Raw genomic sequence first — 14,490 nt, forward strand, 5'->3', positions numbered from 1 at the left:
GTAAGATTGAAATTTATTATATACTTATAGATGAAATATTGAGATATATTGATGAAATAAAATGCTTATTTTCATTTTCCGTATTTTCACTGTAAAAATTTATTTTTCACTGCGGTGAAACATATTTTCCGTATTTTCACTGGTGTCTTGACGGACTACTTTCTTTTAAATTCTGCCAGTACACAACATTTAAGGGAAAGTCTTTCAAATTGTAATGTCCAAAGAGAGGAAAATATTTATAATAAACAGAAAATTCAAGTTTTTTCTGTAAACACATGATTTATTTTCATCTTGTGGCATGAAAATTAACATAATTTACTCGTGGCTACCGCCACTCATGAAATATTTATTTTCATACCACTCGATGAAAATAAATCATGTATTTACAGAAAAAACTTGAATATCCTCTATATATTTCACTAAGTGAACACGAGATGTAATATTTTTACGAGTGGCGTAGCCACGAGTGAAAATAGAATAGCTGGTGTTCACGAATGAAATATATTTCAACCTTATATGAAAAACAATTTTTTTTTATTTAATGCTTTTTAAGTTATTTTAAGTATTTTTTTACCGATTTTGCTTCGTAACGTCGTGCATCCTCCTTTATGACGTCATAACTCCAGACGTCACATCATCAATTTTTTAAATATAGTTCTGTTAAATCTCTCTAATTTTGATGTCCGTGAAGTTGGCAGCCTAACAGCCTGGCAGCCTGAAGTTGGTAGCCTAGCAGCCTGGCAGCCTAACAGCCTGAAGTTGATAGCCTAGCAGCATAAAGAAAGCTAAGAATAGTACGAACATGAAAACGGTCAGAAATACATCAGTAGCACTTCCTTAGACGCCTTTTTCAATATCGTGATCTTTATTTTTTAAGATGTTGAACTTTATCTTAACATAATTTTTTTCATTCTGACGCTTCGAAATTTGCGAAGTTAGCAGCCTAAAGAAAACTAAGGATAGTACACACATGAAAACCTTCGGAAATGAATCGGTAGCACATACTTAGACCATTCTATGTCTTATTTCAATTTATCACACACCCGTGCCGATTTTGCGACTCCGTAAATATGGTATTGCACGGCCGTGCATATATTTTGACGTGACGTCATTAGCGTTATTCAAACATAGTGTAAAGACGCGCTAAATGTTAGCGTTATACTATAGAAGCGTCAATGAAAAATGACTCTTATTTTACCTTAAACGGTCTTTATTTTGGGTATGTGATAAATAGAATATTAAATTCGTGTAACTTCATTACTGAATTTATTGCACTCGTTGAATAAAATAATATTATGCTCGCCAGAGGCTCGCATAATATAATTTTATTCAACTCGTGCAATAAATTCAGTATTGAACTTACACTCATTCAATATCCTCTATATATCGTGATCTTTATTTTTTTAAATATTGAACTTTTTTTTTCATTCTGACGTTTCGAAATTGTGAAGTTAGCAGCCTAGCAGCCTAAAGAAAACTAAGGATAGTACAAACATGAAAACCGTCGGAAATGAATCGGTTGCACAAAATTAGACCATTCCAAGGCTTATTTCAATATCGTGATCTTTATTTTTTAAAATATTGAACGGTATATATACTGCAGCACAGATTCTAATGTGAACGAGGCCTGCATCAGTGAAGTCTCAAATGTATTTGCATACGTCGAATATCATTACAAAATTACTCAAGGGGTGGGGAAATAAAATCACGTGTACCGAAACAATTAAGTCGGTGACCCCCTATTTTTTTTAGTCATTTAGACTGAGTATACATTTTAAAGGACGTTTAAAAAACAAAAAGAATCAAAAATTTATTTCAGGAATTTTTTAATAAGCCGCTTTAAAGCCGAAAAATGCGAATAAACTAAACATCAAATTTTACACAAATATAACATATCTGATTCAATGTACGGGGCAATTTTTTACAGCCTCCACACAACACAAACAACGCTGATGTGGCGATAAAATAGAGAAATTGCGAATCCCTAAAAAAAAGTCCAAAACGACAAAATTGAAAATGTTAACTATCGCACTTATTAATTTTACTTGAATGACTGTAAAAAAATAACAGACGAAACAGATGAATATAATTCCCCAAAATAAAAATTAATGTTATTATTATATACATGTATATTCAGAATGCAATACCAGTCTAATGGTGAGAGAAAGAGAGTCATTTTTTTAGATATTAATTTTTCAAATTTATAACTGTATCAAATAAAATTGTGAAAACAATTGCTGTATGATGAAAATGTTCAACATAAAATTAGTTAATTAATTCACACTATAAAGCGCAAAAACATATCTGTGAAACAATATTATTAAATATTAAAAATACATATTCTTTCTTTTGTTGTCAGTTATTAAAATTGCACTGACTTATTCACACAAACAAAAAAATTACTTTAAAAATATCATCAATAATATATTTTTTTCTGTAAGTATTAAAAGGGACTCCACTGAGGTTTTTTGACATGACGGGACTGGAAATAATTTTTTGAGATTATTACTCCATTTGATGTAAATCTATACTAATTATGTGCAAAATTTCAGATCAATAGCTCGCTCCGTTTTTCCAGAATAATTATTATTATAGTGAAAAATGACCAAAAATTGAAAAGCGTTTAAACGGTTTTCACTCAAATCGGACTGAGAATAGCACAAACATATGATTTTCAATTTATTTCTAGTATATTTCTTGGTTATATTTCATTTATATTTCTGTTTTAAATGCTCATGTTTATCTATATGAAAAATCAATATTTTATGTTTTAAGGCTTATAAACCTCATTGGAGTTCCTTTAAACTAATTCATGAGTATTTCAAAGAAGGATTTAAGAGGTTATTGGGGTTAATTTTACATTAATTAGAACGTATGCTCTTATCAATTATAAACAGTATTATAAATATCTTTAAGCTTATAAAGTCGTTGATGGCATTAACGTGCCACTAACGTGCTCCATGATAACCGCCATATGAACATATCTGCGTGTGTTTCAAAATTCAAAATTTTACCAGTTCATGTTAAATGTGGAATTCTGCTTAGGTGCTAGGGGCGTTGACGGTAGCTTGCAATTACTTCTACCGTCCACGAACAAAGCCTGCTATATTTCAATTTTTGCAGTGTTTGACTTTCTTTAGGGATTCTGTATCTCTCTATTCTATTTCTTTTAACGACGACAACAAATAAAATGATAATACCCTTTGCTATTCCTTTTCTGCTTGGAATAAACCAGGTACAAATCATACCGATAAGAAACCCGGGCAGCTAATGCAGCAATCGCAGAACCAATTATAGCTACCACTCAAAAAACCTTTTTCGGTTTTTGCCTGTTATCATATAATTGTAAATGCCCGTCTTTATTTTACCTGAACTTATGAACTCTTCTTCAGACATTAATGCTAAATAATCACATGTATGTATTGCAGTAAAATCCTAAGTTGATTGTTGCTTCATTGGTGTTTAAAACATTAGACACATAATCTTATATACTTATCAATGTAAGACTTAATATTCATAATTATCTTACACAGACAAACAAACATTATCTAAACCTAAGTTGTTCGTGAATGGTAATATGTTCGGGTAATGAATTTTGCAGATGTTAACAATTCTTCTTTGCAATTCATAACATCATTTTAAGTTACATAAGTATACATGGCATAATGAATCTAATGATATAGTCAGGGCGTATCTTTATGGTTTATTCTTAAATATATTTAGGCAAAATTAAATAATTTTTGCTCATAATTTATCGAAATTCGTGCTGAATACGAACAAACTACAAAACAACTCATGTATGTTTTTCTCGGACTACCACTGTCTTATTCTATCACCTCAGTTACAATTTATGAAAACTAAACAGGAACGCACGCACACACACATACAAAAAATGTACGTAGCTCTAGCTATACTATAAAGGGCTTAAGGTAGGTCAATCTAGGTATGTGGTTCATAATATATTTGAAAAAGAAAAGTATCGAATCGGATTCGGACATCAGACAATGAGATATTGATTGATGTCTATAACTTCCTTGCATTTCTTGTAACTGATTGATTAATACCTTTTATATCAATGTGTTTTTTGTCAATCACCCACATACTTCAAACATTGAACTTAATAATATAACATACAATCGTGTATTTATCAAGATTATAAAAATAAGAAGAAAAAAAAGACCTAGAAGTTAAACAAACAATCTATTCATTCATGCTACATTTACCATAAAGAGAAATTAAAATCTATTAAAAGAAATGGTTTATCGAGGATTCAAACTTGCAACAATGCGGATACAGTTTCACCATGCTAACAACTAGGCCAATCGGCCGTTACATGTGCGTATTAACAATCAGAAACTATACTTTTAATAAAAAATCCTAAATATGTAAATCGTAATAATGCACTGAAACTCAAAATCAGTTTCAGGCCAACTTCGCCAAACAGTTATGGTGAACATGTATTATACAGGCACACTTGTGTTTACATTTGGATAGCTAGATTATGTAGGGGTTTCAGGTTATTAAGCTTATTACTCACTGTCTGGTACATGAAACGGTGAGAATTTTCCGTTGTGTTTCCATCCAGGATGGAGGAAGCACAAACAACATTAGACGAGGTGTTAGCCGAGCCTGATAAAGGTTTTGATGGGGTGCGATATGGACTCGATAAGAACGATGCAAAAATGTTAAGTTTGGACCTTATATTGGTACATCAAGTGGTAAAAATGCGAACGTGCATCGGTTATATTCTAGAAGATGTAGGCATGACATGAACTCGTATATCAAAGTATGTGTGATTGGCTATTACAAACTTGAAATGATTAATTGACCTAACAAAGATTTATAATGGCCATTTTGACAATAATAATGGAAGGAGAACCGTGTTGTACATATGTAAAATACAAATATAACATTTTCAAATTTTAATCTGTATATTAAGTACAAAATATTTATATATATATATAAGTGAAAGCTGATTAAAGAAAATGGTTCATTTGAGAATATTCCCTGTAAAACATTGAAGTTTGTCCGGGACATAACTCTGAAACTATAAGAAATAACAACTAGAAACTTTGAAGGTAGATAGATCTCATTGGGTAAATATACAGTGCAAAAGATTAATAATTCTGTCTTGCCTAATTTTGGAGTTATTGCCCTTTGTTCAGTTTTACAAATTTAAATGTTGTCTGGGGAATAACTCCAAAATTTTGAAAGGTATCTACAAGAAACTTTGTAGGTAGATAAATCTTATTAATAAGATGTGAGTGTTAAAGAATAACTCCGACTCTGCCTTATTTTGGAGTTATTGTCCTTTGTTAATTTTTACACTTTGAACTTGATATTAATAGCTTCCGTGGGCATGATATTAGCCCTTAAAACTGGAGAAAATGAAAAATAATTACGAAGAATGACCCTTTAAAGCCGAATTATTTTATGGATAAGATAATAATTGACTGCCTGTCATACCTACACAACTATAGTTAAACTTCATTCGCTCGAACAAGGATTGCTCGATTAACTCCCTTCGTTGAATGTTATCACCTGGTCCCGGCAAAATCCCAATACAATGATTTTTTTTGTATGTACAAATAAACCTCAAAATCTTAGACAGGTTAAGATTGTGTCAAAAACATTTATAATTAGTGCATACATGTATATGGCCCTTTAAAATGGAGAAATGAAAATAATTTTGAAGAACTGTTTAAGCCGAGTTATCTTATGGGAAAGGTAAAAGATGACAATACATTTGGTTTTCCCTGTCAAATTCAAGTTAAACTTTGTTCGATCGAACTCGGATTGCTCGAATAACTTCCTTCGCACGAAGTATTCGTCTGGTCTTGGCCAAATCCCCATATAATATTAATTGTATTGATGAATAATCCTCAAAATCATAGATAGCTATAGATTGTGTACAAAAACATTTATAACTGGTACATATATGGTAACCGAAAGGAACCAAGCAGGCGAGATAGATCTTTCAAATCTGCCAATATGTTTTATCGACCAAGCTTTAGATCTGCATACGTGTGAGATGCCCCTGCTTCCCTTCAAGGTTCTCATACTGTGATTGGCTGAAATTATAGATATGAAAAAATGATTAAGAAACGTCAGGGTATTATGAAGATAAATGGTATATTCAAAATATTTGATACAAATAATTTCATGACCAACTATGTATGTAAATTCCTTATCATAATCATTTGATAAAACATTATTGACAACAGTGTTTACTTCAGTTTGAACTTCATTATTTTAGTTCATTACCTGTTTGGTACTGCGCTGGAATTTCTTGAAGCTGAAGCATAATGTAAAATGATATCAATATTGTTGGACATTTGTTTATGAAAACAGTGACCTAAGAAAATGCATTGTTCATTTGTACATATACAATATACATACACGAGGAAAATGTTGACATAAATCAAAATGGATATAGTCCATTTACAAATGATGCATGAATATAACTTTATTGCAAACTGACCTTCAAAAACAAATAACAATGAACGAGTTTTATATCAGAACACAACAGAATTCCGATTAAACATACATTTATGCATATGATATAACAATAATTAAATCTCTTTGCAAACATTTTCCAAGATCAACTGCTGGCCAATCATCATTGTAACAGTCAATCTTTTGAAAAATATAGTCAATTCAGTCAATTTGACAATGACAATATGTCACTTATATAATATTTACGATTAATTCGATTAAACAGTGAACTTGACATATTTGAATATATCATTAAAAGAAACTTAATTAAGTCAAACTATACGAGTATGTAATATTATAAGCACGTATGACATTATTAAAAATGTGTTAGATTTTAAGATTTTGCAACTCATATCATTTGAGAGGTTGAATACAGGTTTATTAAGCTCTTCCAGCAAAAACACGAGTTTTAATTGTTGGTGAATTAATAAAAGCAATACTAGAGGACTAAAAAAATATTTTCTTATTATCTCTAAGCAGTTTAAGTAAGCGAACATTAAATGCGAGATAAAGCAGCTAAATATGGATCCTCACAACCTTAACTTGGAAATTAGCAAAAGGTGATGTCCCTCATTTGTCTTTTCGTATTAATGTATGTATTGTCAAAATGACATTAACCCGACTTGTGCTTATCTATATACACTTTTCTGTCGTTTTGATGCGGAGAACTCCAGCCTTCGTGATCAATAACACCGCATCAAAACAACATATAATAAAAACATAAAGATACCACTCAGACCGATATTGTTTGTTTAATATACAGACTTATGTCAAAATCCATGTGATATGATATCAGCAATGAACCAGTAAAATATCAAGTTAAGTTAAATAATTTGCAATGTAAATAAGAGAAAAAACCGTAATACCGTCTAGGAGATCATAAGTCAGCCTGCTTTCAGTATCTGTTCTATTTTGAAGCTGTTCGTAGGTATCCCTAGAAAATACGATTTTGTTATGTGGACTTGCAATTACAGTATGGTTCATCTCTTTTTTTCTGTTTTTTTCCCCACACAAATTAGAAATATTGATATGTAATAATTTGTTTATGTGTGTGTAATATTTATGTGATTCATCTTTAATATATTTAATCATTAAGTAAATTTAGTTTTAAGGTATAAAGACCATGGAGCAAAAATAATATTATCTATTTTAAGCAATATAAAAACTAGAAATAATGGCTGCTTACGGTGAAAGTGACAACACATTTAATTCTGTTTCTCGTGACACTGATGCTGGCTGATGCTGATTTTGATTCTTCAGGCCTATTTCAAAAGATATAATATTAGGTATTTTAACTTGTTTTCAATACTATAGTGTTTCACGAGTGTCAATTACACATATTTCGGTGTCATTAGTCTATCAATTTATGGAACATTTAGTGCAAATCAAGTCTTTTCCTATCATTTTTTTAAAAATAAATTTAAAAAATCATAAAAATGACATTAAACTACATGTAGCTATTTAAAAGTACCTGTTACTGTCCGTTTTCTTTTTAAAACAACCCATATACAAACCGCACCGCTTAGAACACTAACAATTAGTGAACCAATGGCAATCGCGGCGATAGCTCCTGCTGCTATACTTATGTCGTTTTCATCTGCAATAACAACAAGTAGAGATTTTGATGCTAAAGCATCAAGTCGCCGGATAGAAAAATGATTGTATTATCATAAATATAAGAAAATATAAGTTTAATGGTTCAAGTATAAAAATAAGAGGAACAATGAGTTGTGTAAGGTTTGCCACTGAGGCTTGTAAGGCAAGTGCTATGCTGGTTATTCTTCTTGTAATTTTACTTTATACATATACTGTTGTACCATACATTGAAATCCGTATAGGTTACTAGTTCAGATTCAGATAATTAACGACAAATAATTACCGATCATCGAATATTTGCAAAGTGACGATGAAAATATATATGTTTAATTATTACATGAAACAATACAATTTTATTGTAAAAGTGTTGTACATCATTATTATGTGCTATAGAAAAAATATATAATTTAGTTGAAATCAATACACGTATTCCAATCGTTACATACGATATATAAAATTAACGTTTAATTGCCTTTCAGTGCGATAAACTATCAACACAAAGATAGTTTATTATTTTTTTCTATGTATCTAATACGATTCCGGACCCCTGACGGAAACCGACGGAATATACCGAAATCAACGATTACCATTATATATTTCAATAATGTGCCTCTTAAGCATAACATTATTTTGGGATGTTCAACCTAAACTAAACAATTGAACTTTCTTGTCGAATGTTTGACAGAAAGGGCCAAGTTAAACCCTTTACCAAGAAGAAAGGTAAAGGTTTTAAAAATGTATTTTTAATGTAAACAGGTTTCTCTAATGATATATGTATGAACCTGATTAATGAAAAATAACTTATGTAATTATCTGTACAAAATTACAATGATTTACATCTAATCAGTTACCACCATTAACAAGTTACCTGTCTTATCAGCAATCTGTAACTATTAATAGATTTTATAACGATATACAACATAAACATGTAGTCACGTGATTCTTACGAAAGACCAGGGAGCATTTGTTTATAATTAGATAAAATAATGTAATATAAAAGGTCTCATAAAAAATAAACAACCAAATAATTATAAAGTGTCATTTCAAATATCATTCATGATTTATATATTATAAAATAGCAATGCTTGACACACAGAAAAAAGTAAAAGTATCTCTAATATTCAATGACTGATCCTTGGGGATACGTTATTGATTCATTTTATGAAAATTGTAATGTTGCTTTTTAAGATGTCAATATGTGCATATTTCATTCCACTGAGCAAAGTTATCATATGTTTGATTTTTTTGTGATTACTGAAAAATAAGTGTTGTCTTTAACTGTTCAATGTTTGATATGCTTTTATTTTCAGATTTTAAGGGCTTCTCCTACCATAGGTATAATATTAAACTATTACAAATATAGTCGCCGGTTTCTACCGGCGACTAATAACACGATAAAGTCTTGATAGTGCCTGCTCTAAACAACACATCTCGTTACAAGGACTTCATTCGCATACAATTAATTAAGACGGTTGTTTTTATATATTTATTCTCTCAGTCATTTACACAAAAAAATACCAAATGGATTTAAAATTGTTTTTATAACATCTATAAATGGTAAAATTATGTTGCTTTCATAAATTTGTGGTTTATTATGAAATAAAATTTAAATAGGATAATTATTTTTGTTAAATATATGCGGGTATACTATCTGCTGAAATAATTCATCATAGCCTGGTCACATTATTCTCCAAATGAAAGCTTAAAACGTGGGAAAATACAGGTAACAAAACGAAATAGATATGAAAAAATGGACCTGTTGTAAAGGTGAAGACAACCTTCTAACTGCTACTCACAAACCTATGTGTTATTTATTGTATATTGAACAAATACGGAAATGATATAAAACTAACTGTAACAAAACTGAACAAACATTCACTCAAACTGTTACATTGAGCTGCTTAAGTTGAGAATTTATTTTGTACATGTAGAAACCTTTACTCATTCATAAAATATTCAATGTTCTGTATTTCATCAAAAATAAAAACACATACCCATACATAAGGGTCTTGAGCTGGTGATCCAGAATAGTCTTAATATTTTACTCTCAATCATTCTTGTGCGAATTTATAAGATATCATACTTCTGAATAGTATTTTAGATCTGCCTATAACAGGTAAAGAATAAGCTTCAATTATCAAATTCTTTAGAAATCCTGCTTTGTTCCATTTATTTGCCGGATAAATATTCGCCTTAGACCTGACCCATTATGAATTGCAATTTTGTCACCGGATGTCTTGACCGGATGTTTACAAATTCACTGTTAAATTTAGACGAAAAAAGCAGTATTGGCTATAATAAAAAAATTCTCAGCAGCACATTGTCATTCTGGGCATGGCCCTACGCAGCCAATTACATTCAATCGAGAAAATAATAACTCCCATTGGCCTTAGGGAAATTGACAATATAAAAAGTGAGGGATAATAATATCTTTTTTTCAACAAGGCGCCTGTCAAATAATAAATATCTCAATTTCAGGCAACATTAAAACAAATATTATGCATAAAGGCCCATATTTTATTTTACCTTTTCCTTTTTCCATTAGATTAGAGCTAGTAAAAGTAATATACTCAACTCATCTACATATAAAAGAGCATTGAACAAGTTGCTGTTTTACCTGTTGTACTCATAGTACGGTTTGTCTCTCCACTACTTTGGTTATCTGTAATAAAACAAGTTCGATTAGTGACCACATGTGTGTTACCTCATGATAGCCAATTGCCTGTCGCAGCTCTGTGTACAAATAGACACAGAAATCATTAACTGGGCAAAACGGGTTTTTATTCAAAGGCCATAACTCAGCAAAAAATTATTCAACAGGCAAACCCGTGAAATATGCACAAGGACCTGAGCTATCGAACCAAACTTTTATTGAAATTGCATTAGTGATTCAAGAGGAGAAGTCCGGACACATTTAAAAAAAATATTTAAGGGTCACAACTCTAACAAAAATCGTTGAACAAAAAATGCACAACTAGACATGGTATTGATCATTCCTGTTAAGTTTGGATGAAATTGCACTAGTAATTTCCGAGAAGTCATCCATAAATCTTATGTTTAGCTGGTTACACAATATAATTCTTTTTTATTCCATTGCAATAACTCGGCAAAAATCATTTAAGCAGAAAGCACGTTTAATATGCGCAAGTACTTGCGCTAATGATCAATCCTGTAAAGTTGCATTAATTTGCACAAGTAGTATAAGGGTAGTAGTCCAGAAAATCTATAAAAATAAGAATACTTAAGGGACCATACTATGACAAAAATCATTGTACAAGAAAAAGCCGATAAAATAGCAAAGGATCAAACCAAATATACACAAGGATGTATCCTATCAGGTATTTAAATCCTGTTGTTCATGGGTAACAGCAAGGGATGATGTGTTTTATTAGGCTTTAGAAAGGTAAGTGGTTCACAACTAAATAAAGGATTAAACAGATTTGCCTATGTGTTGCAAACGCCAACAAAACCATTAACAAAGCGTTTAAATTAGTTGAATGTGAAGAAATTGTCCAGAGGTATACAGTGACTGTGACTTCTTAAAGAGGCAAATTTCTTTTCCTTGCCATCTTTCATCAATTTTTACTATTTCATGTTTAAATGTTGAATTCTGCTTAAGCCGGTGCTAGGGGGCGTGGACAGTAACTTGCACTTTCCAGTACCGTCCATGAACAGGCTCAATCAAACCGAGCCTGCAACATTTTCAATTTTGCCGTGTTGGGCTTTCTTTAAGGATTCTGTATTTATCTATTTTAACAATGCACATACTGTATAAGTGGTTAATTTTGCGACGTGGAAATATTTGGGATTTTGAGTAATTGAAATTATTCGCAGCGTTAAAATTATTTCTTTTTAGGCAACTGTGTTTCTATCATTTTAAAACAAGTTTTCATACAGCATCTTACATGAGTAAGTTTGACTGACAGGTTATGAGATTGATTTCTCTCATTGCTTGTTTGTTTAAGTTTGGTCTTCACAAATCATAAATGTTATAATTAAAATATATATGTATGTTAATAACACAATAAGTTATTCATATAACAGAATGATGTTTCAAAATATGACCAGGCCCTTTATCAAACTAACAATGTATAATTCAATTGATTATATAAATAATAGAGGTATTAAAAACTGAATGGAATTAATAAAATAATAGCATATTCTTAACATGTACCTGCTTAATTAATGAAATCAAATTTTGACGCAAAAATATCCACTTATATAGTATATACATCCTGTATACTATTTGAAAGTTTATGTTAACATTTTTAATTTACATTAAATATATTTTCAGATTTGCTGTTAAAATTCAATGATGACATAAATGTGTACAAACATGGTAGTTATCTTTAAGGTTTAAAAAGACAGTTTAAGGGACTTTCTTTTGTTTAATTCTGACAATATATCTTACTTGTAAGGTCATGATCTTATCATTTATACAAAAAGAAATGCTTATAGATAACTTACTGACGTCAGTATAAAATGTCGGATTGTTTTCAGAGGTAAAAGAGTACCCATAAGGATCTCCAGTAACAGTAACATAACACTCGAATGCCAGATTGTTATCCCTTTTGGCATCAGCTGCCGTTGTGTTGTACTTGATTGAAGCCACACGGGTATATCCGCACTGATTGTCACTAATTGAAGTGCCTTCATCAACAGTACCTTGTGGTGGTTGGTAGCCAGTAAATTCATTGGTTTTAGACATTTCAGATGTTTTATGCCACCGAATGAGTGTTCCTTTTAAGGTACCTATATTCGCAGTACATGTAAGTTCTAACTCATCGCCTACCTCAGCAGTGGCCATGTCAGATGGTGACATTCCTTGTACTATAAAACCATTCTTCCTTGTAATTAATGATGTCACTTGAGGTTTAACTGGAATTGTTATTGTAAACATTACATGGTTAATATAATATTTTATTAACGCTGTCATTTCTTCTTATATATCCTTATGTTATAAATTATTCGGCAAGAGGGGAGTGAAAGAGATTTATTCTTAACCCTATGCATGCTGGAAATATTGTCGTGTGCTAACAATTCTGTCTGATAAAATTTTGAGCTATTTTTTTTTTTTGGGGGGGGGGGGAATTATAGTACATGACAGGACGCCTAGATATACGGAGTGGGTCAGAATTATAATCGTTTTAAAGGCTACTGTGATTGCTCTTAAGACACACATGATTTTGTATAGATAATAACCCGTGATTATATTTTTCTCTACATACATTGTTGTCCCCGGAAAAAACCTAGCCACACTTGTAGGGAAACCCAGAAGGTTACCGAACAAAAATAGGAAAGAGCACGCACTAGGGCAGAAAAGGAGAAAGTACATGCCAATAACTGTTACAATTATCAATTAAATAAGAAGAAGAATAATACGTATTACAAAACATAATGGCTAATACGAGAATTAAAGGCACAAGGGGGATCTTAGGGGAAGTGTTGGTTGGGACAAGATGAAAAATGAGAGGGGTATGTAATGGAATATTTACCGCTGAAGACAACTAACATGATGGTACATTACAGAACGTGTCATAATACTAACCAAGTTTTGATACACAAGACATACATGCGAAGGACACAAAAGGTACGCCTTGGAACGGTCGGTGGTAAAACACGCTTGGGGTTAAGACCGGTTGTAGGCTCGACAAACCACACTCTTAGCCCCAATAGGTTCGCTTTTAAGAGACAGTGTAACAGTGTTAAATAAAATAAATCCCAGAGAAGTGAATTTCTAATAGTTGTCATGGTAACATTCGACGAAATAACTAACACTTCGACATAAATGACACTTAACCGTAAAAATGAATATATACATTTCTGTAAATAGTATATGACATCACACCATATATAACAGTACAAAAATCGGAAATTCTTATGTGATTTACAATATGTAAGTATATCTTGCTACAAGATGAAAGTGCAATCTGATACGAGTTGTAATTTCTAATAACATTTAGAACAACCGTAATAAAGCTATCAACTTACGCTCTTAACATGAGAAACTAAAACTATAGTGTTCCACATCAAATAATGAAAGGATAAAATAATTTGAGGTATTGTGTATGATAACGGTAGTTGATATTAATTATGATAGTAAACTGTCACCGGACACGGGAGTAAGATATGCCTAATTTAGTTTATTGATGCTCATGTCATCACATAAGCGGGGATTGTACTGATAGGAAGTAAACATAATTGTTAGCTTAATTGTTAGCTGTCCAGTTATGAATTATGGGTTAATAAAGATTAAAACGTAAGTGGGTTTACTATTTAAGATAGGCCAAATATTACATTCTTTAGTGTGGTTTTTGATGTTATATAGACTCACTCACTCAGGTTAAATTATGCTAAATATGCAGTTGACATTTAATCTTATTGCTTTACGTATTTGTT

General features: G+C 31.3%; 1 protein-coding gene across 1 annotated transcript; it reads right to left on the reverse strand.

Annotated features, from left to right (window-relative positions):
* Positions 1-4,640: 4,640 nt before the first annotated feature.
* Positions 4,641-14,108, reverse strand: LOC132713311 (uncharacterized). The gene is made up of 7 exons (XM_060695844.1): positions 12,559-14,108; positions 10,709-10,753; positions 7,967-8,092; positions 7,682-7,757; positions 7,362-7,429; positions 6,265-6,295; positions 4,641-6,071 (listed from the first exon to the last, which is right to left on the reverse strand). The coding sequence occupies exons 1-7, from the start codon at positions 13,025-13,027 to the stop codon at positions 6,011-6,013; spliced, it is 876 nt and encodes a 291-aa protein (XP_060551827.1). The 5' UTR covers positions 13,028-14,108; the 3' UTR covers positions 4,641-6,010.
* Between the last annotated feature and the right edge of the window lie 382 nt (positions 14,109-14,490).

This window comes from Ruditapes philippinarum, unplaced genomic scaffold, assembly GCF_026571515.1.
Source record: "Ruditapes philippinarum isolate M1 unplaced genomic scaffold, ASM2657151v2 ctg4771_1_1_1_1, whole genome shotgun sequence".
Classification (NCBI taxonomy): domain Eukaryota; kingdom Metazoa; phylum Mollusca; class Bivalvia; order Venerida; family Veneridae; genus Ruditapes; species Ruditapes philippinarum.

What these genes read in the sequence shown, in the direction of transcription:
- LOC132713311 (XM_060695844.1), bottom strand. Translation starts at nt 13,027, where the DNA reads ATGACAGCGTTAATAAAATATTATATTAACCATGTAATGTTTACAATA. An exon ending in CCGTACTATGAGTACAACAG is followed by an intron (nt 8,093 to 10,708) that starts GTAAAACAGCAA and finishes TTGTTATTGCAG; the next exon opens with ATGAAAACGACATAAGTATA. An exon ending in AAGAAAACGGACAGTAACAG is followed by an intron (nt 7,758 to 7,966) that starts GTACTTTTAAAT and finishes CTTTTGAAATAG; the next exon opens with GCCTGAAGAATCAAAATCAG.